Here is a 20,599-nt window from a genome sequence, read left to right on the forward strand (position 1 = left end):
TAACACCTCCCCTCTTAAAAGTTTTTTACCAGCGGTTAAAAACAAGTTGGTGTAGGATTTTTGGAATCTAACATACTACACAAGCTTTTCTCTTCACAGAGTACTACCGTTATACATTCCAGTCAGTATCTAAACAGGTAACAATTACAGTGCCCCTTTCTTTAATATCTTAACATCACGTACCGTACTAAAGTCTGGTAGCATCAAACTTCAGCTCAATAACCACCTATTTTTATTTATTTTCTTCAGCAACACAACTAAGGAGGTGTGATCTTAGCTTAGGTGCATCTACAAAAGTTTATACAAATACTAATCGTTTCGGTCGTGTTATTTCACCAGCAGGTCTCCAAAGGGGTTGTCTTTATTAGTCACAGGCTTTGGCGCAAACCCGTACAACCGGCGTTGCTGTTTAAAAATGACAATTTCTATTAACCATCGCCTCTTTCCCGGGGAGTCCCCCCGTGGGGAACTTGAGTAATTTGGCGAGGTACTCTCCCGCCTTTCCTTTCCACGAGGGTTATTCTCTTAACTCCGTGTCCCCAACCTAGTCCATCATGGGAACTTCCACCCAATTCTTTAATGCTACACAGGTAGTTAACCCTTTTGTCAAGACCATGCAGGCTGATGTGTTTCAGTTCGAACCTTTTTCTCCGGCCGCATTTAAATTTCGGCTTCCTCACAGCGCTTTCTTGAATAACAATAGCGTGTGAGGCCCCTTTACATTCCAAATCAACCTGTAATCGATGCGCAGGCATCAATGTAGACTTTAACTTTTTTTCATTCGATTTGGGAACTACAGATTTACCGTTCTCCTCCACAACAGTTATCTCCCCATTCGTAAACTCCACATTAACTCTGAACACCCCCTTCAGCACAGACACCTTCTTCCCCGAACCAAGTCTATCTGATCCAAAAGGACGGCCGTCTCGTCCAGCCGAGTCAAATACCTCAGACTTTTTCTGAGCTCTGTGACTAGGTTTAGGACCACGGGCATCCCCATCTTGGACACACTCAAACGGGGCATTGGCCTCTTCCAGGCTTTCAATACCCATACCCTTTTCAAATTCTAAATTCCCCTGATCCTCCCAGTTACTCTCTGGGCAAGTCACTTCCGGAGTAAACTCAACCCCTTGGGCTGAAACAACCTCATCTGCCAGCCCAGCAGACTTCTTCAATGTAATGGCATCCTTTTCATCGAGGACTGCCCTCATTTCATTATCGGGAACCCCTTTAGACTCATCCATGTCCAACCCTGGACCTTTTAACAGCTTTATCTGTTTCTCATCTTTATTTCCTACCTCTAGGACCTTTTTCTTCGCTAAGGGAGGATCTACCTTCTCTCCCTTACCCCCTTTTACGTTACTATTCCTCGTTTTACCCCCCCCCCCACCCTCGAAACCCTCGTGGCACAGGGTCGGTAAAGACGTCTGGGCCAATTTTAAACTGCTCGCTTTCTCAGCTGCCGCTCTCGACAGGCTGCGAGTGTCCGCGCATGCGGGATAGCTCGGGGACTCTATGGGCGGGGCCTCAACTCTCACGGGCTGGTTTGTCAGCTTCACGGCTGCTCCCATCTTCCCACCCGCTAGGTCGTTACCCAGAAGGACGTCCACGCCTTCCCCCGGCAACTCCGGCAAGACCCCCAGTTCCACTGGTCCCGACACCAACTCACAATCTAGAAGGACCCTATGCAAAGGCACTACCTCGGTCCAGTTTCCTATGCCTCTCAGGGCTACCTCGCCCGTCGGAGGTCCGAATGGTAATACGTTACGGCTAATTAATGATAGCTCTGCCCCCGTGTCTCTCCAAATCCGTACGGGGATTGGCGGGTCCCCCTTCCTCACAGACACGGTTCCGGGTGACAGATAAATCTCCGACCCCTCACGTTCTCTGCTCCCCTGGGACCCTCTTGCCGATTTTCTGATTACCACTGCACGCCCGATAGGGATCGCTGCTCTCTCTCTCTCTGGCTCCTTTCTCGGAGCAAAGCATTTAGATGCAATATGACCCACCTTTCCACAATTAAAACAGGTCAAGCCAGGACCTCTCCTGCTGTCTTGCCTCTCCTCCTCAATTTTACCACTAGCTCCCAGCGGGATCTCCGCCTCAGCCGGCGGGCTTTCCCTACCATTCCGATGGTCTCTCGGGTAACTTTTTGGCGAGGAAAACTTTGTCTTGTGGGTTAGGGCATATTCATCTGCGAACCTAGCAATTTCTGAGATGGACTGATTCGTCCTCTCATTTAAATACATCCGGATCTCTTCTGGAACACAACCTTTAAATTCCTCAATCAAAAATAACTCCCTGAGACGCCCATAGTTCTCGGCCACCTTTTCCGCGGTGCACCAATGGTCCAAGAGCACACCCTTCTCATGGGCTAGCTCGGTATACGTTTGATTCCACCCTTTCCTTAAATTTCGGAACCTTTGTCTATACGCCTCAGGTACTAACTCGTAACCTCGGAGAATGGCCTCCTTTACTTGGTCATAATTCCCTTCCCCTTCCGGGGGCAACGCTGCATATGCCCGCTGTGCTTTCCCTCGTAACACACTTTGTAACAACGCCACCCACTGCTCTCTGGGCCACTTCTGATTCACTGCCACCTTTTCAAAAAGCAAGAAATAACTATCAATGTCCGTCTCCTCGAACGGGGGGACCAACCTCAAAGCCCGACTAACATCAAACCCCTCCTCTCTCTCTACCCCTTGAGCTCTTCGCTCTTGCCTTCGCCTGTCCAGCTCCAATTCATGGCTCCTTTGTTTCTCTTTCTCTTCTGCTTCCAGCTGCTTTAGCTGGAGCTCATGACCCCGTTTCTCAGCCCGTTCCTTTTCCTTCTCAGCTGCTTCTAGCTGCTTTACTTTAAGTTCATGTTCCAACCTTGCTTTCTCCAACTCTAACTGATCTGTCCCACTCGCTAATCTCTTTTCGGGGATATTTTCCAAATCCTCAGCTGCAAACACCTTCTTCCCAATGTAATACAGATTTATGACCCTTCGCGCTTCCTGCTTTTTCATTGATGACCTCACCTCTGTGAGGTCTAACTCCTTTGCCAGATTTACCAAGTCTAATTTGGTAGCCGCCCCTAGCGCCTCTACAGTCGGGTTTCTCATAAATTCATCCACATCCATCTTTGCTGGTTTCCTGTCTGGCTACCTGCGTAACCAGATTTAAGTTTGGACTTACAGCCCGATTCACTGACCCTCCCCTTTGGTTTCAAATCCCGGGACGAGGCCCCACTTGTTACGTTCCCAGTAACCGGGTGACTTACCAGCAAAGATAGAGAGGTCCGCTGAAGCCTGATGATACTATTTTTAAACATTTTTATTTATAAAGGGGCACAAACGTATGGTTAATACAAAACATTCAGATCATATACATCGTCAAAACTCAATCTAAAGCACAGGTATAGTAATAATCAATCAAAAATAAGCTCTATCGTTGTCTAGGGGATACTGAGTCCAATGGAATATAAGAGTCACTCAAAGTCTGCAGGCTTCCCCATTTTGGGAACCGCTGGCATTTCATGTGTTGGAGAGAGAGAGAAGGAACACTTGCCCGTCATCTTTGCGAAGCAAATCCCTGTTGTTAGTTAAAACGGTTTTTCCTTTGGTTCCAGCCACAGACTCCCGATCCGGAATCTAACGCACGTGGCTTCCTTCAGAATGGCTTCTCGCTCCGACGGGAAGCGCTATCGTGTCTTCTTCGTGTGTCTCCTTGGTGCGTCTGAGGCCCCGCCTCGGCAGCCCACCTTTTATCTGGACTGGCAGGGTTGTAGATGTCAATCAGGGTGGGGGTGAGGCAATCTTTCCCCCATCACCCAGCCCACGTTGCCCTGAGGGTTTGCACGTAGTCCAGTCCCTTATTCCACAAAGGTGTCTCCCAAGACAATGGCTATGTCCATGGCTTTTGTCTGACTGAGAGGCCAGCCCACATTCCAAACTGTAAGGCTGCTCTCTCTCTCTCGCGATTCTCACAAAGGAGGGGGCTGGGGTCATAACACATTACAGTGGGTTGCTCCCAGCTAAGGAGAAAATATTGTAGTTGTGTCCAAAGTCATGTTTCGTAGACATTCAGCCAGATAGTGGTATGAACAGCTCTACCAGAAGTCCATAAAGCCCATTTTGTTAATTCATATCATTCAGGTGGGAAATCTTCCATCTCAGTTTAGGGGTAATGGGACAATAAATAGTAGCTATACTGATAATGTTCATTACTGTGGATGGATGGGGAAAAATGTGCTATGTTAATGGCTCCCACTACCTATTAAATGCTCCCAATGGTGTGTGTTCCAAGTAGCTTTTGATGACCTAGTCCAGCTCCTGGCCTTCACGTGTGGCTTAGCTATTAAGCCTGGTGGAACTGCTTCTACTGACAGGAGAAGGGGTAGAGGCGGGTTATTGGTGCCTTAAAACTAGTTGCTTCGGGCAGGTTCATAAGGTTCATCAGCCGTGGTTGGCAGCTCATCTCTGAGGAGGGAAACTCTGATCTCACACCTCCACTGCCTTGCGCTATGCCCACTCAGGGGAAAGCTTTGGGAGTAAACCCCGACGGAAACATCTGGAGCTGGGGTCCCTAAGGCAGTCCTGTGTCGACTTCAATGCTGACTAGCAACTCCTGTGACGCTGCTGGTGCCAAACTGTATCGGTCTCTGCCGTTCCTTTGTGTTCATCAGTTGTGTGGAGAGGGGAAGCTTGCTCTCCATAGTGTACTGCCCAGGCTTGCATATATAGACAGCTAGGACACAACATCCATAGTCGACCACGATCGATGGAGGCCTCACTTACGTTAATGGTAATATTATTATTACTTTTGCCTTTTGCCTCCTGTGCTATCCTATTTGGGTAGCAGCAGATCCTTCCCAAAGCCAAGTCAAATGGATAAGAAACTATATTCAACTAAAGTGAGATCAAAAATGATGGGATGGATAATGTGATAGGTACACTTTGTTGCTAGAACAGCAAATGGTACAACCTTAGAATTTAAATTTGTCAATAAACACTACTAAGTAAAGCTAAATCCTTATTTTGGAACATTAGATAGTGCTGATTGTTACCAATGAAGTACCGATAGGTCCACCTTATGAAGACCATAGTTAGAATTCCAGCAAAGAATAAAACCATTCCACTTGTGATCATCAAGAAGTCCTCGACCATTTTGGAAAAACCAAACTCCAAGACAATAGATGGTATATTCTGAAGCATTCATATAGCCAACCCAAACAGCACACCACTTAAGGAGGTTCTTCATTATAATAGTAGGCAGTAGCCATGTCATAAGTGATCCCAGTCCCAAAAGGGAGCGAAAAATGATTATTGTGGTTGGAATGGTTTTATTTTTAATCATGGTATTCATAAAGTGTGCCTGTCAGTATTTTGTTGGTAAAAATCAGCACTATCTAATGTTCCAAAATGAGGATGTTATCCCAAGATTCCTTGGCTTCACAAGCACCTACCTTCAAAAACCTGGCTCATTGGAGTTGGCTGTACTTATAGCATTTCACTTGTTCTGTTACCTCACTGCAACCCTCAAACCTTCAAGTGGTTTCAATTTCGTCAGCTAGGTTTTGTACAGCACAATGAACTTCATGAATTAAACATCCGTGACCTGATTCTTTTGTAAGATCCTACACTGTCGTATTATACAGAGCAGGGGAGCATGCAGTTACCTTCATAAAATGCAGAATCAAAATGGTGGAAATTCTGTCTTGATAACATGCTCACTACGAGACCATAGTGGTCTCCCTACCATCCAACGGGGACATTTATCAGGAGTGCTGCATATGCAGAGCCCTTAGTATTATTACAGATCCCATTGATCCAATCAGCATCCTCTTTGACTTTCCACCGTCGGGCAGGAGACTACAATGCAATAAAACAAGAATGGGAAGAATGAGAGACAGTTTCTTCCCTCAGGCCATTAGGCTTCCGAACTCCCTGCCACATCGTATTCGAAGTGTCACTGGTTTATCTGTTCTGTACCTTACAATATTTAATATTAATGCACTTTATTTTGTTATTAATGTGTGCTTCATCTGTAGATTTTATCCTTACCTTCATAAGTTATTTTGTGCTATGTGTGTTATGTGTACTACTGTGCTTTACACCCTAGTTCGAAGAAACTTTGTCTCATTTCTATATACATTATATGGTTATCTACCTTACACACATGTATATACGGTAGTTAAATGACAATAAACTTGGCTTGACTTGCTTTTAGTGAAGACTCCCTTCACCTAAATATCTAAAAAGGCAATTGATAGGATAATTATGCTGCCTTTTTTATATAGTACCATATGGAAGTGGCATATCTAATTCAGTTAAACAACCTTTCCCAAACAGAACAGGCAGTTCTGTATATTAAATACTAACTTAGTGTTGAAGTCCCAAGGTAACTAGTTCCTCATTAGTTAGGTTTTCTCTTTCAATTTGTTTCTGCATTTTTTATTTGGTAAGCCCCAGAACTGAGGAAGAAACTGGTTCTTAATTTTACTGTTAATTTGTCCATGGGAATTTTCCTAATTAGAACCCGTCATCCTTTAATACTTGAAGATTATAACCAACACAGTCTTTGACAAAGAGGTGGGAAACAAGGGAAATATAAATGGATCCTTTAGCCAACATGGAAATGATGAGCTAAATCCCTCCTTCCCATGTCGTAATTTTCTTCCATTTCCATGGCTATGCTGGCTTACTCCAGCGAGCATGACTGTCAAGAATTTATCACTGCCACTCATGTCCCAGGGTTTTGGACATTCCCAAGAACAGATTTTGAGATTGTTGATCTTAGTGAGTTTGAGCTAGTTAGTAAAGGGCCTATTATGAAGATGAAAGAAGAGCAAGTCAATGCAGATTAAAGACAGATCTCTTGAAGGGAAAATGCCCCACGAGCAAAGGTGCTACACCAGTTTCCTTAAGGAGAATGAACACTCCAGCTGTCATCTGTGATGTATTATCCTGCAGTGGTTGTGAATGACAGTGATGCAGGTAGTAAATCTAGTTACATAAGGAGACAGAGCCTCTTCTCTCACCATTTATCATTGACCATGATTGTGCCTTTCAGGTGAGCACAGCTGATAACTACTTGGGTAGGAATTTGATATTGGTTGCCAGTGCTAACTGTACAACCATTGCTAAGAGCATTGTGCTTGATAATAGACTTTAGAAATGGCATAACAGCATACGTCCACTATTATATTATGCACTTAATGATTAAGATTCTTACTGAGCTTCTAACCATTAAGGACATTTTCTACTGGGAAAGGTGGCCACTCATAAATTCAGTAGTTAATTCAGGCCAACACTGGCTATCCTGAAATTGGTGAGAATGTACAAGACAAATAGAATAGATGCATTTACATTACAATAATTAAGGGAGCTAGGAATAAATTATGATGAAAAGAGAGATGCAGTGGTCCATGTATGTGTAGTGTACACCTGCTTGGCTGAATGATGTACAGTATTTCACCGTTTGTTCTGTTGAAATAATCAACCAAATGGTGAATAAGACCAGCTGTCAAGATTAGTTGGGGGCCCAATTAATTACATAACCTGAGAGATAGCTCATTTAGAATACTGTGTAGAAATCTCATTTCCATACTCAGAGGAATCAGTGCGGGGAAGAGTGATTGCTAGGAGGTGGTGGGATGAGATGAGAGGGATCCAAACTGACAGAAAAATAAACATAATCTTATTCAGACGTGTGGATTTCTGAGTGGGATAGTGAGGATAGGTGCTTAGTAGTTTCCCCTTGAGCTGTAGAATCTGTAACAAAGGAGCATCATTTCCAGATGAGGGGTTTACTGCATAGTAGAGGTGAGTTAAGGAGAGAGTTCTGTACAGAGAAGATTGCTGGTCTCTGGTATCAAGTCTGAAGCGAGGAGACTCGAGAGGCTGCAAATACTGGGATCTGGTGCAACAATCTGTTGGGGGGACTCAGGGGGTTGAGCAGCATCTGTGGGAGGATAGGCATTGTCAACAATTTGTTCATAAACATTAAAAACTACTTACCTCCCACAGATGATGCTCAACCTGCTAACTCCCTCTAGCATTTTGTTTCTTGCAGAGTTTGAGGGATTTGGAAGATGAGGGATTAGAAGGTGTGGAGATTGGATAGGTGTGTCAATTGGAGGCACAAGAACAGCCTTGCTCTGCTTGAATGGCACAGCAAGCTTGTTGTAGCTGGGGCTAGCACAGTTCCTTCTTCTCATATTCTTAATTTCCTGGAGGTTTCTGCAAGTAATTCAATGCACTAAAAAGAGAAGCTGTGTATATTCAAACTTTTTTGGAGGACTATTTTGAGGTTAGAGCTCAAGATTGTTGGCCAAAAATAACTACCAGCATTTTTGTGCACCGTGCTACCCAAGCAGATCCTTTCATTTCACTGATGTCACACCACTATTTGACGTTGCAGATAGTAAATTCTCAATACAAAGCTTGCAAGAGCACTACTGATGGTCTTACTCAAAAGGTTGTGATCAATCCTACCACAGGTGGCCAGACCATCTGTCTCGTGCAGCATTCACATCAAACTGCAATCACATGCCTTATCCCATGTGATCTTTTCCTTAACTTGCTTCCTCCATAATTTCTGCTAAGGAGGGACACAATCCACTGTACAAAGATACGGGTTTTGTGCGTAACACAATGTTGCAGGTCTCTTGGCGAAGCAATCCAAGTACTTACACTGGCCAGAGTTTGGGCATTCTTGAACTGAATGAATAGTGGAGGATACTGACTGATACATTTGTTTACTCTTATTGTCATTTCCTTAAGTTTGATCTATAATTTTCATGATTCTTTTAAACTTCACTGGGCCACTGGATGTTTAGATTATGGGTCATGGAAAAGACCTCCAGTGTGCCAATTCCTCAAGTACATTGCATCATGCTATACTTGCATTCCTCAATAAAACACTTCTTGATCATGTACCCAAACATCATGGCATAGTTGTTGCTGTTCATATATGTTTTATTGTTACTCTATAACTTTCCAAAAGTACCCTCTTTACCACTCATGCAGCACAATAATGCAAATTAAGCTATTAGTTTCCATCAATTCACATTCCTATCATCAATATTGTGTATTTTGTACTATTCCTCCTTTACCAGTGCTGAACTCAGGTTGGCATAGTTCGGACTGATACCCAACTTTATCACTTACCCTGCATCCTAATTCCCTCCTGCTGCAGTGGGAAATTTCTGCTGGTGGGAAATGAACTGCACTGAAAGACTGCCACATCTATCTCTCATTCAGAGAAAATGCCCAGAAGCTGATGAGATGGAGCAACTATGCAGAGAAGGGAAGCATCTGCAGGTGCAAAACAAGGGGTTAAATCCTGACCCAGGTCCACCAATCGTGCAGCCCACTTCTTCATAAAGTAAACTGTCACAATTTTCCTTACACGATATGACTCAACATATCAGACTCAATAAACACAAGAACAAGATTAAGCAAAGCCAGATTTTATTTCAACATTGTTCTGCATAGTGATATACATCTTTGACACTCCATTGGAGTTCTTCTTATAAAAATACCAAGCCAATATTCACTTGAAAATATATTTATAATTCCATAAAGTTTAGGCATTGTTTGAGTAGCTACATAATAAAAGTTCATAACAACAGATCTAGAAAATAAAGTTTTAATACTTTGGCATTACCAACAGAAAAAAAAATCTGCACTGTTCCAACCAATCTGCCTCACCAATTATGTTAAAGAGTCAATGGGAAAACATTGTAGATTCTGGGTCAAACAGGAGCTCCTACCAGTTTGACTGACTGACTGAAGATTGCTTTTGTCTGAACGGCCATTGTAACACTTGATCTCACACCTTGCTTCATCACATCTGCCCTACTTTATTTCATAAGTCTAAATTGATCACATATACCATATATAATCAGATTTACCATAAAATTGTAGCATGTATTCTATACTACTTCAAAGAATACTACATTACTACATATATTATAACTTTATACTCTAATTATTGTCATATGTCTCCTACATTAATACATATATCCTGCATAGTAATGCATCCTATATCATAACAGGTCATTTTTTAGCTAACACATCACATCGTGCAGCACTTATATTCTTCAGTTAAACACTTTTGCTAGGACATACAGTATATCCAGACCTCGTGGCATAGTTGTTGGTATACATATCAATAAATTATATTGTTATAACCTGCCCCATCTATCCTACTTTATCATTTACACAGAAGAATGTGGTAAATTGAGCTATTACATGGCCTTTATGCATTTACATCCCTGTCACAAAATATTGAATAGAGATTTTTAAAACTGCTGGAAATGCAGATCAGGCTGCATCTATGAGAAGAGAAACAGAATTAACATTTCAAGCAGAAGACTGAAGCCTGACCTGCTGGGCACACCCCCCTGCTCTGCACTTCACAACACTTACATCCTTTGTCTAATGTTCTAATTAACTTACTGCTCCCATTCACTCATTGTCCAGATAATCTTATGGTCACCCCAGTTTTACCCTTTCATAGACTTCCACACCTCCCCTAGCTTAGTCAGCTTCTTTCACCTTCCTCACAGTTCTGAAGAAGGTTTTCCACCTGAACTTTACAAATTTCTCTTCCATCAGAAGTGGCCTGACCTGCTGAGAATTATTCTTTTTTTTACTTTAGATTTCCAGCATCTACAATATTTTTGATTGTCACTGTAGATATTATACCACCCTTTACCATCATTGTGGTCAACTTAACAGACATATAGCTAATGATTAATGCCCATCTTATCAATTACATTGTGCCCTAGTTCCCTCCTGCTGTAGTATAAGCTTTGTAAGCAGAAATGAATTGCCCCAAAAGTATGTATCTATTTCTGTGGTTCAGAGTGGCAGGAAAGAAATGGTACTACAGTTGATGGGGTAGAGTAATCTTCCACTGAGGAAGGAATTGAAGGACAATAGAAGGCAGGGCACGCTGCCATCCTGAAGCAGTTGATGTGACAGGCTTAAGTGTGTTTAAAGAGAGAAAGGATATGGTGATAAGGTGAGATGAAGTAATATGGGAAGAGTATTTTTGTGGAGTACTGATACTTCCATTAACTAGTTGAGCTAAATTGCCTGTTTCAGTGTGTTAATTTTTACGTAATTCAATGAACAGCACAGGGACATACATATTAATCTTACTCCTGATGGCAGTGGAGTGGATCCTCAGATAGAATCTTGATTCTTCTTTTCCTCTGGTAAATTATTTTCCTAAACGAGAATTGGGTGTTTGATTTAATTTGCATTCCTTTCTTTTAATGATGGGGCTGAATTTTGGAAGGAAATACTTCTTTGCAAAGGGTTAGGCAGCAACATCAACATGTAGAGTTACAAACTTGGGCTGAGTGATTCATTTCTGTGCTGATGACTCAGATTAAATCTCTTACTTATTATGACGCAGGAGGCCATTTAGCCCAGTGGCTTCCAACCATACTACCCCATCATTCCCATTCACCTTCTTTATTTCCCCGCAACAACTCCTCTCTCAAGTGTCTATCAAATGCCAGTTGACCCTTTAGCTAACCAACTGCAGACGGGTGTGATTTGGAGAATCTAGTTAACCTACAATATGTCTCTGGGATGTGGGAGGAAAGTGGAGTTCCCAGGAGAAACAGTTCATGGGCTGAATGTACAAAGTGAATGCAGATAGCACCAGGCTCCGATTTGTGTCTCCGAAGCTGTAACTGCTGAGGCATGGTGCCCCCTTGATTTGGATGTATTTATATATTTTAATGAGAAGATGGCATTATTGATCCTGACTGAGAGCTGAACTTGCCAGTATGTTCACTCGCACAGAGGAACTCAGCATAACAAGTCCCTCAATGAATTAAACATAACCCACATCTTTCTTTCTTTCTTGTTACAAACTGAGGCAGTATTTGTGTGCAAAGGAGACACTGCATCCAAATAGGGCAGAACCATGTGAAAATGTCACTGAGAACACTGTACCGTGGTCTCTGACTTTTATGGGGAGACAAGTTCAGTTTGTAGTGAGAGAATTAGAACGCCTGCATGGTGGAGTACTATAAATATCAAGCTGTGTCACTTACACTGGCGCTCCAGTCACTCAAAGAGTTGTTGGAAATTTCTGACATTTCCGTTTATCTCAGCCCTTGAGGTTTAGGAAAAACATTCAGAATCATTGGAGTTTGCCTCTTTACATAAAGGGTATGGTCATCATTATGACTTGTAGTGCCAGGAGCAACTTGCACAGACACTGTTGTTGTTAGCTTTGTTTTACATGCATGCATTCATGGAATCTGACGAGGCTGGTATTCAGTGCTCGACTCTTAACTGCACTTGAACTGAATGGCTCCCTTGACCATTGATTAGTAATCGTGTCAAGTGCAGGGCTCCGGGTGTGGCGTAGCATTTGATTCAGATTTCCTTTCCCTGTAAAGGGTCATTAGTGGCCCAGATGCAGTTTCCCGGTCACTATTAGTTGTACTAATTCTGTAGTTGATAAATGGCACTAAAATTCCCCAGGTGCAATGGTACAGTATGATTTGGTTTTGTGCCTGTAGAGCGTCGGTGAAGGGTGCTAGATCACATTGGCATCCCTTGTTGGAGTGCTGACCCAAGGAATGTGCGCCAGTATTTGTACTTCTATCCACAGTATCAGGGCCGTCTGATGTTCTTCTGGGTAAAGTCGTTGCTTTGACCATTGTAATGATTCTCCAGATTACAACATTTTTATAAACTCTGCACTCTTTTTTTATATTTTTGTTAATTATTTCTCTCTAAAAATACTTTTCAGACATTTCTGTTGCATTTTGGTAGAGAAAGGGAAAACTCAATTAACCACTAGCAAAATTAACCCATGCTAACCTATCTCAAAAGTGGGTTCCTGATGATGGACCTTCCCTGAGGAGTTGAGGGCCTTGTCAGTAGAATTCAGAATCATTGCATTTCCACTAGATGAGGAAGTGAAACCACACAGAGCAACTGCTAAATCTCGTGACTGTCATACTTCTTGTACTGAGAAATAGACTTTACTTTCTAATGCTGCCCTTGACAACATTCCTGCATTCAAGCTCGAAGCAGAGCAAATGGCTGCCACATTAAAAAACTATCTAGCTGACTTGCACGTTTAAAATCCTCACCAGCCATCGCTTCCAAATAAGACTGACCATCCCACACAATTTCATTTCAACCTCTTAAAAAAAAAATCAAATTATTTGGGCACAAAATAATTTGGGAATTTGAGAAAAAACTGTGCGGGTTTTTCATTTTAATTTGCACTTGGTGTTCAATTGTAATAAAAACAGCAGAGATGGGCTGACAGCTGTACAGTTAAGGTTCAGATTTAAGATCGATCCAATCAGGTAGCTAAGATCATTTTGCTACTCAATTCAAGGTGACGCCTGTGACCAATGGCAACATCCTGCAGGCAGCTCACGAAACAACTCCTTCTTCTTTTAAATGTGCTTCTGAACTGCTATTGATTGCAGCCTGTCATTTCCATTGAGATGATCTGTTTTTGGGCTGGCTGAGTGATCTTGCACTTTTGCGATCTCCTGGGGAATTCGGCGAGGTTGAGAGCAGAGCGTGTGGCCTCGTAACCTAATGGTGGAAAAGCAAACCCATGGTCGGCTCCGTTACTCCTCGCTGATTAAAGTGTTGAGCAAGATTGAAGTGGACAAGGACGAGCGCTAAATGCAAGTGGGCGTTCAGCACCGTCCACCTCTGTTTGACTGGTCTCCCTCTTGCTGCTTCTGGAGGAAAGTGCAGGAATCCTGGGCCCCACCCCGCAAGGTTGAATTGTGGGACTCTGCGTCTTGATGTTTAACGTCTTCAGCGCTGTACATGCTCCATGGCTGTGGACTCTTTTTGGAGGACAATGTGGTTAATCGTCCAAGTGTTTCTGGTGACACTTTTTTGCACTGAACTGCCTCTATGACTGTGGCCTGTGGTAAGTGACACAACGCTAAACTGCACTGAATCGGTCTGATTTTTAATGTTCTGTGTGTTGTTTGCACGATTTGTTCTTTTTTCATGCATTGGGTGTTTGACGTTTTCTTTAATCAGGTTCTCTTTATTTTGTGGCTACCTGTGGGAGGACAAATCTCAGAGCTGTATACTGTATATGTACTTTGATAATAAATGTACTCTGAAAACTTTGAACAGGACCTGAGACATATTGGGTGACCAATAATGAGGGAGTAGGGTGGGTATTGGCAGCGGGAAGTTATATAAAGAAACTGCCCAAAACGACAGCTACCCTGGTTAGCAAGCAACTCCAAATACAACCAAAAATAATACCTATTAATATTTCACAAATTCAGCTGTGCAGGAGTGTGGTCCAACGGCTTATATAGATCTCACAAAGACCACTTGGGGCATTCAGCACAAGGAGTTTATAATGAACAAGAAGTCAATCATCAGTCAGTCTGCAGTCATTACTGGTGTCAAACAGCCTGTAGAACAGCGAATAATTCAACATGCACAGGCCCGAGAAAAAACACTACTGAATCCGGTTAGTAGGATAATGAGAGAAACCATCACTGCTTGGGTGAACTCACAGCTACACCAGCATAATTTCAATGTGTAATAATTCAGATCTTTATCTATAAGAACACAAAGTCTGTTGATAGGTTAGTACCTCCTATTATCTTCAAGGTTAGTTCTTCACACTGTTATTATCATATTGGCCATCAAATCTGTTGCCTCTAGATTAGTGATGAATTACTTTCTTCACAGAACACACACACACACACACACACACACACACACACACACACACACACACACACACACACACACACACACACACACACACACACACACACACACACACACACACACACACACACACACACACACACACACACAAAACAGGCCTATAATTTGTAATAAGACTTCTAAATCCATCTGCTGATATTGGGACAGATTTTTCTTTTCTTAGGAGGATTCAACATTTTAAAGCTGGGTTGGAGTGCAGGAGGTAATGTCTACTCCTTTTTTGTGCTTCGGCCTGTGTTTATATTGTCTCTCTTGTCATCCGTGACACATGCACATAAAAAGGCAAAAAGCTGCGTAGCATTAAGTCTCAATACTGGCACAATTCTTCTATACAGGAGCTAATGATGCATAACACTGAATAAAGGATTAATTAATCTGTTTAATGGTTTCGCTTTAGCATGGAGTTAAAGGAAGCCAAGTTGCAGTCAAACTGTCAGCCCTGAACAATCTTTAATTGATAAAAATACACAGGAATAAACACCACAATTGTTTTGCATGTTCTAACCAGTTATCTGCAGAAAACAATTTCATGCAACTAACACAGCAGCACTTTCTGCTCTCTTACTTCACTGACTACACTACTTTTGTCTGTATTAAGACTCAAAAAAATTTAAAACAAAAGACTGGGAGAAACAGAGAGAATGTTGGAGCAACTCAGGCAGCATCAACGGAGAGGAATGAACTGTCCATGTTTCGAGCTGAGACTCTTCATCAGGACTGGAAAGGAAGGGGACAGAAATCATGTTAAGAAGGCGGGGGGAGGGGAGGAGTACAAGGTGGCAGGTGATAGGTGAAACCGGATGAGGGAGTACGTAGGATGAATTAAGGAACTGGGATGTGTTAGGTTGAAGAGCTTAAGGGCTGAAGAAGAAAAAAACCTTTGAGACCTAACGTAGACGAGGGGATTGCTTTGCCGAGCATGCTCGGTCTGTCCACTCAAAAGGTGAGATTTCACGGTGGTCACCCATTTCAATTCGACCTCCCATTCCCATTCTGACATATTAGTCTATGGCCTCCTGTACTGTCACGAAAGACCACAACAGCTCATATTCCATCTGGGTAGCCTTCAACCTGACGGCATGAACAAAGATTTCTCTAACTTCTGATAATTTCTCCCCTCCCACCTCCCCATTCTCTTCTCGTCACCTGTCCATCACCTCCTCTGGAGCCCCACCCCCTTCTCTTCCTCCCATGATCCACTGTCCTCTCCCATCAGATTTCTTCTCCTTGGACCAAAACGTTGACTGTTTATTCCTCTCCATAGAAGCTGCCTGACCTGCTGAATTCCTCCAGTATTTTGTATGCGTAGCTCTGGATTTCTAGCCTCTGCAGAATCTCTTGTGTTTATACAACAGATTGGTATACGCAATACACTTTCTGAAGGAGCCAAAGGCTCTTTTGACTAAAACTACGCACAAATATGATCCGTGTGGCACAGCACAATGCCAGAGTCTGCCTTTTCTGAAGTTGTCTGGCCCAGCACCTTCCTAGTTACCAGCTGGTAAGTAAACTGCACCCAGCACAGACACATTCTGATTGGAAATCAAGTATAGGCATTTGTGAGGGCAACGGAGCAGGAGACAGAGCCTGACACCAATGACATTTCAAAAGGTTTTGGATACTTTTGTGTAAGTAGTTAGTTTGACTTTTCCTGTATGTTTGCAAAACAAAGTCCGTTTCTCTGATCGGCTATCCTTCTGGTGCCTCGGCTACAAGTCAACCTCAAGGCAAATGAATCCCGAGGCAACTTCCCCTCCATGCACTTAGCCACCCCAGTCTGTGGTAATAAAGAACATTGTCCAACTATTCCATTGATTCCTGATCAAGGCAAGCGCCACATGCCGTAATAAATAAACAAATCCTGTGGCTCATAGGGTTTGCGTCTGGATTAGTTGTTTGCTGTTGCCAAATCTGGCAAATTACGAACGGTATAAATTAAGGGCAGGTATCAAAGAGTGAATGAAGGTTGTTTTGACGCGCTGTGGGTGTGTGTGACTTGACCCAACACAGCTAAATGAAAGTTGCTGCATGGACAAAACTCCCTGAAAACCACAATGTTGCATATCACTTAAGCCACATTTCCTCTTGGGTTAGTAAGCAAATGAGAGCTATAATTAAAATAAAAGCTTTTGCAATACATTACCATGGTTATTTACAAGGAGGCTGACATCAGTGGAAGTCTGAGGGACTGAGAATTAAACTTAGCCCATGCAAAATTAAATACAAGGATGCGAGGAGTATTTATACATATACAAGTAACTGGCTCTTCAGGTTTTGCAGTTATTGTCCGGCAATCCTTGTCTCCTTTTCTTTTTTGCAGTAGCTGGGATATGTCCGAGAACAAAGAACCTCTCCGTTTACCAATTCATCGTGCTTGCAAAGGTGGATGTTTCTGCCGTGTGCCCCAGCACGGCTTCGCATGGATAGATATGCCGCTTTGTATCTGTGCTTCAGCAACAACAGCAAAAACAAAAGAAATGTAACAGAACAAGATACTCTTGACCTTTCCTTTGTGTAGTGGTGATGAAGTTGGCTACTTTTCCTCATGGTTGGCATAAATGCCAGCCTCCCAGCGCAAAGCCATGGCGCTCTTTCGGCGGGTCACCCTGGTCGCCTCCAGTACCTGGAAGAATTATAAACCCCAAGAGAAATGAGTGGAAGAAAAAAAATCAATCAATTAAGCTAAAGTTTCTAAGCAATAAAAATCTCCTTTGTCAAAGTGAACTCCCACTTCATGCTGACAGATTATTCCATTTGTTGTTTAACTAGGGGTGGCCCAGTGGTACAGCTAGTGGTGTTGTCATCTCTTAACTCTAGGGGCCTGGGTTCATTCCTGACCTTAAGCGCTGTCTGTGTGGTGTTTGCACATTCTCCCTGTGAATGTATGGATCCCATGTACCAAAGGTCACAGTAAATTGCCGCTAGCGTATGGATTAGTGCTAGAATCAGGAAGGGTTACTGGGAATGCCAGGATAAACTGGATTAGGGTAGGATTAATGTAAATAATGGTGTGGATTCGGTAGGCTGAAGGGCTCATTTCCATACTGTATCGCATTTGTCTCTGAATCCTAATTAAGGGCAAAACCCCAAATCTCTGGTCAAGCATCATGGCAAAACTGGTACAGCAAACTGTATCGTTCCTTTGGGCTCATCAGCTAAGTGGAGCATGGTAGCCTACTGGATAGGTAACAGCTTGTTCACCATATTGTACGGCCTTGTGTACTGGCTTATGTGTCACGTAGTCAGCTAGGATGAATATCCATGGTAACCCCAACCAGTGGAGGGTCTACTGTTGAGATTTCAACTGGTATCTCTGGTTACAGATCTAGCCACTATACTACTACAGTCCCATTACATGTAACATCCTTCAATCTAAGCCTCAAGTAATCTTCTCAAAATTCTTTTCTCTTCAAATGGTGGAGATAAAAACAGAAATCTAAAATAGCGATAGTGAAATCCTCTGAAAGCTCATTTGCATCTGACAGAGATGTGGGTTAGAGTTTTAAGAATGTTCTGACGTTTAATCATTCACCTTTCAGGGGCCAATAAAAATGTTGTGCCTTTTCTGTTTTCGATGTACACTGTTCGTTTTAACTCAATGTAAGCAGGTGCTTTTGTTGTTAGCAACCCATCTCTCTGAGCAGAAAGGTTTGGTGAGCTGAGAAAACCATTAAAAATAAATGTAACAACCTACTTGCACTGATAATTGTATTTTTCAATTACTCCCTATTATAAATCTAAATAGTTAAAATAAACTGGCAATACTAGTTAACTTCCACTGGCTGATAGGTAAATTGATCGATCACTAATAAAGGCCAAGTAGACAAACATGGATAATATTACGATGTCACTAACCAGTTCAACCCACTAACCAGACCTTCCTCCAATGGAGTGAGGGGTACTGTGTAGCTCATTGACACAGACTGAAGTATCGCCATTCCCTTTCACCTCTGGCTTTATCTTTCAACCTCATTTCAGACACAATGTCCCAATGGTGGGAGAGAGCTTTCTGCCGATTCTCGAGTTGGAGAATCTCGGAATAAAAAGCGATGTGGCAGACCGTAACATCGCAACAGCAACTGTTGTTGGTCTCCCCTTTCGCTGTGAAATGAAGGGGAGGGGGAAGGGGAGAGCGTCGAACCGTCGGGTGAACAATAGTTTGTGCTGGACTGCAGATCATGGTCTCTCTTTCGGGGCTTTGCTATTGCTTGCTTGGTGGGTGCTGATGCTTTTTGCTGAAATGAGTGTGGGGGGAGGGGGGAGTGGTGATGCTTTGCTGCTTCTTGCACAGGGAAGGGGGAGGGGGGGCTTTGGTGTTCTGACATTTTTCTGTCCGTCAGTCTTTTGGGGTTCTTCTGTTTATCATGGATGTCTGCGAAGACTAAGAATTTCAGGTTGTATACTGTATATATTCTCTGATAATAAACTGAAAACCATTTAAATCAGAAATTAGCTCTGCAAATCATTAATCCCAACTCAACTGGGAGGTCACTTTGAGGAGAAAGTGGCTGCTTAAGTAAAGAGCGGGTTAAATACAGTACACTACTGACCGTCCTAGGCTGGATTGATTCACAATACTACGGGGTGGTATCCATCCTGCATGTTGAAACTGTGCTTCAGTCTTCCTTGTGTGAATAACACCAGTCCAGAAAAAGGGAATATGGGCCTTTTTGTTCCAATGTGGACATTTTTAAACTGACCCACATTATAAACACAATTAATTGGAATAAAGCAGAATGAATGATTAATTGAGCAACACACAAAATGCTGGAGGAATCCAGCAAGTCAGGTGGCATCTATTTAAGGAAATAAACACACTGACTTACAAGTTCCTCTGACGTTTTGTGTGTGTCGCTCAAGATTTCCAGCATCTCCAGAATTTCGTATGTTTAGAATGAACGATTCAATTCTGAATAACTTCGATTTTCTTGAGGTTATTTATTAATTTGGTGGAGTGATCCTTTCCATAGGATAGGTGCAGTAATTTTATAAAAGAGTGGCAGGTGAATGTTGCACATCTATCACCTCACAAAGTGATAGTCAGACTCAGTGCAAGGGTTGGCAAATGGAAACACCTCCGCTCTCACACACACTCATTCATGGCTTACTGACACAGTCATCATTTCCTTGAAGCCAATATTCCAATTAATTTTCAAAGAGAGTGTGCTGCTGTAGGTCCAACAATACATCAAATATAGCTGATATCAGGTACCACGTTTGATCCCAGCCTAGGTAGAATTAGAGACGTGCGGCATCGGTTTTTATATTATAAAGAATGTTGAACACTTGGGTTACAAATCCTCAGAATTCAGCTGCAGTTAACACAAAGTGGGCTACAGAAGAATTGGAAGCACTTTCTCCCCCTATAGACCTGCCTTCATCACCCACGCTGGCTTCGATTCAGTGTCAATTCACTCTAATCTCCACATGGTAACAGAAGAGCAAAGAACATTTGGTGAGGTGTGTGATTGTGTCAAGTAAGAAAAAAATAATTGAATTTATCTTGTACCCTATCATCACTTTCAGATTTTCTGGAGAGGAAAATGGAGCAGGAATAGGTCACATGTTCCCTCAAATCTGCTCTGCCATTCAATTAGATCACAGTCCAATCCCAAAAACCTATGATTCCAAAATAATCAATTTCAGTATTGGTTATCCTCAATGACTAAGCATTCCCAATCCTGCAGGCTGGTAAATTCCTGACTTTCCCAGTGGAGCGCTTTCATTCCTAAACAATCAAGCTGTTGTCCCACAATCATACTCTTGGGTTGAGTTTCATGTGTCTGAGGGACATGAAGCGAGGACAGGATTCTCATGCAATTACAGTTCAAAGAACTGCATCT

At 42.6% G+C, this 20,599-nt stretch overlaps 1 protein-coding gene across 3 annotated transcripts in view; it reads right to left on the reverse strand.

The window, feature by feature from the left end:
* Nucleotides 1-9,441: 9,441 nt before the first annotated feature.
* The window catches only part of LOC140729162 (PALM2-AKAP2 fusion protein-like), a 543,495-nt gene continuing 532,337 nt past the window's right edge, over nucleotides 9,442-20,599 (reverse strand). For all 3 annotated transcript variants that reach the window (XM_073048623.1, XM_073048621.1, XM_073048622.1), the window contains one exon: nucleotides 9,442-17,379. In XM_073048623.1, the coding sequence (XP_072904724.1) occupies nucleotides 17,290-17,379 (90 nt within the window). In that variant the 3' untranslated portion in view covers nucleotides 9,442-17,289. The remainder of the gene's footprint in view (nucleotides 17,380-20,599) is intronic.

Source organism: Hemitrygon akajei, chromosome 6 (genome assembly GCF_048418815.1).
Source record: "Hemitrygon akajei chromosome 6, sHemAka1.3, whole genome shotgun sequence".
NCBI lineage: Eukaryota > Metazoa > Chordata > Chondrichthyes > Myliobatiformes > Dasyatidae > Hemitrygon > Hemitrygon akajei.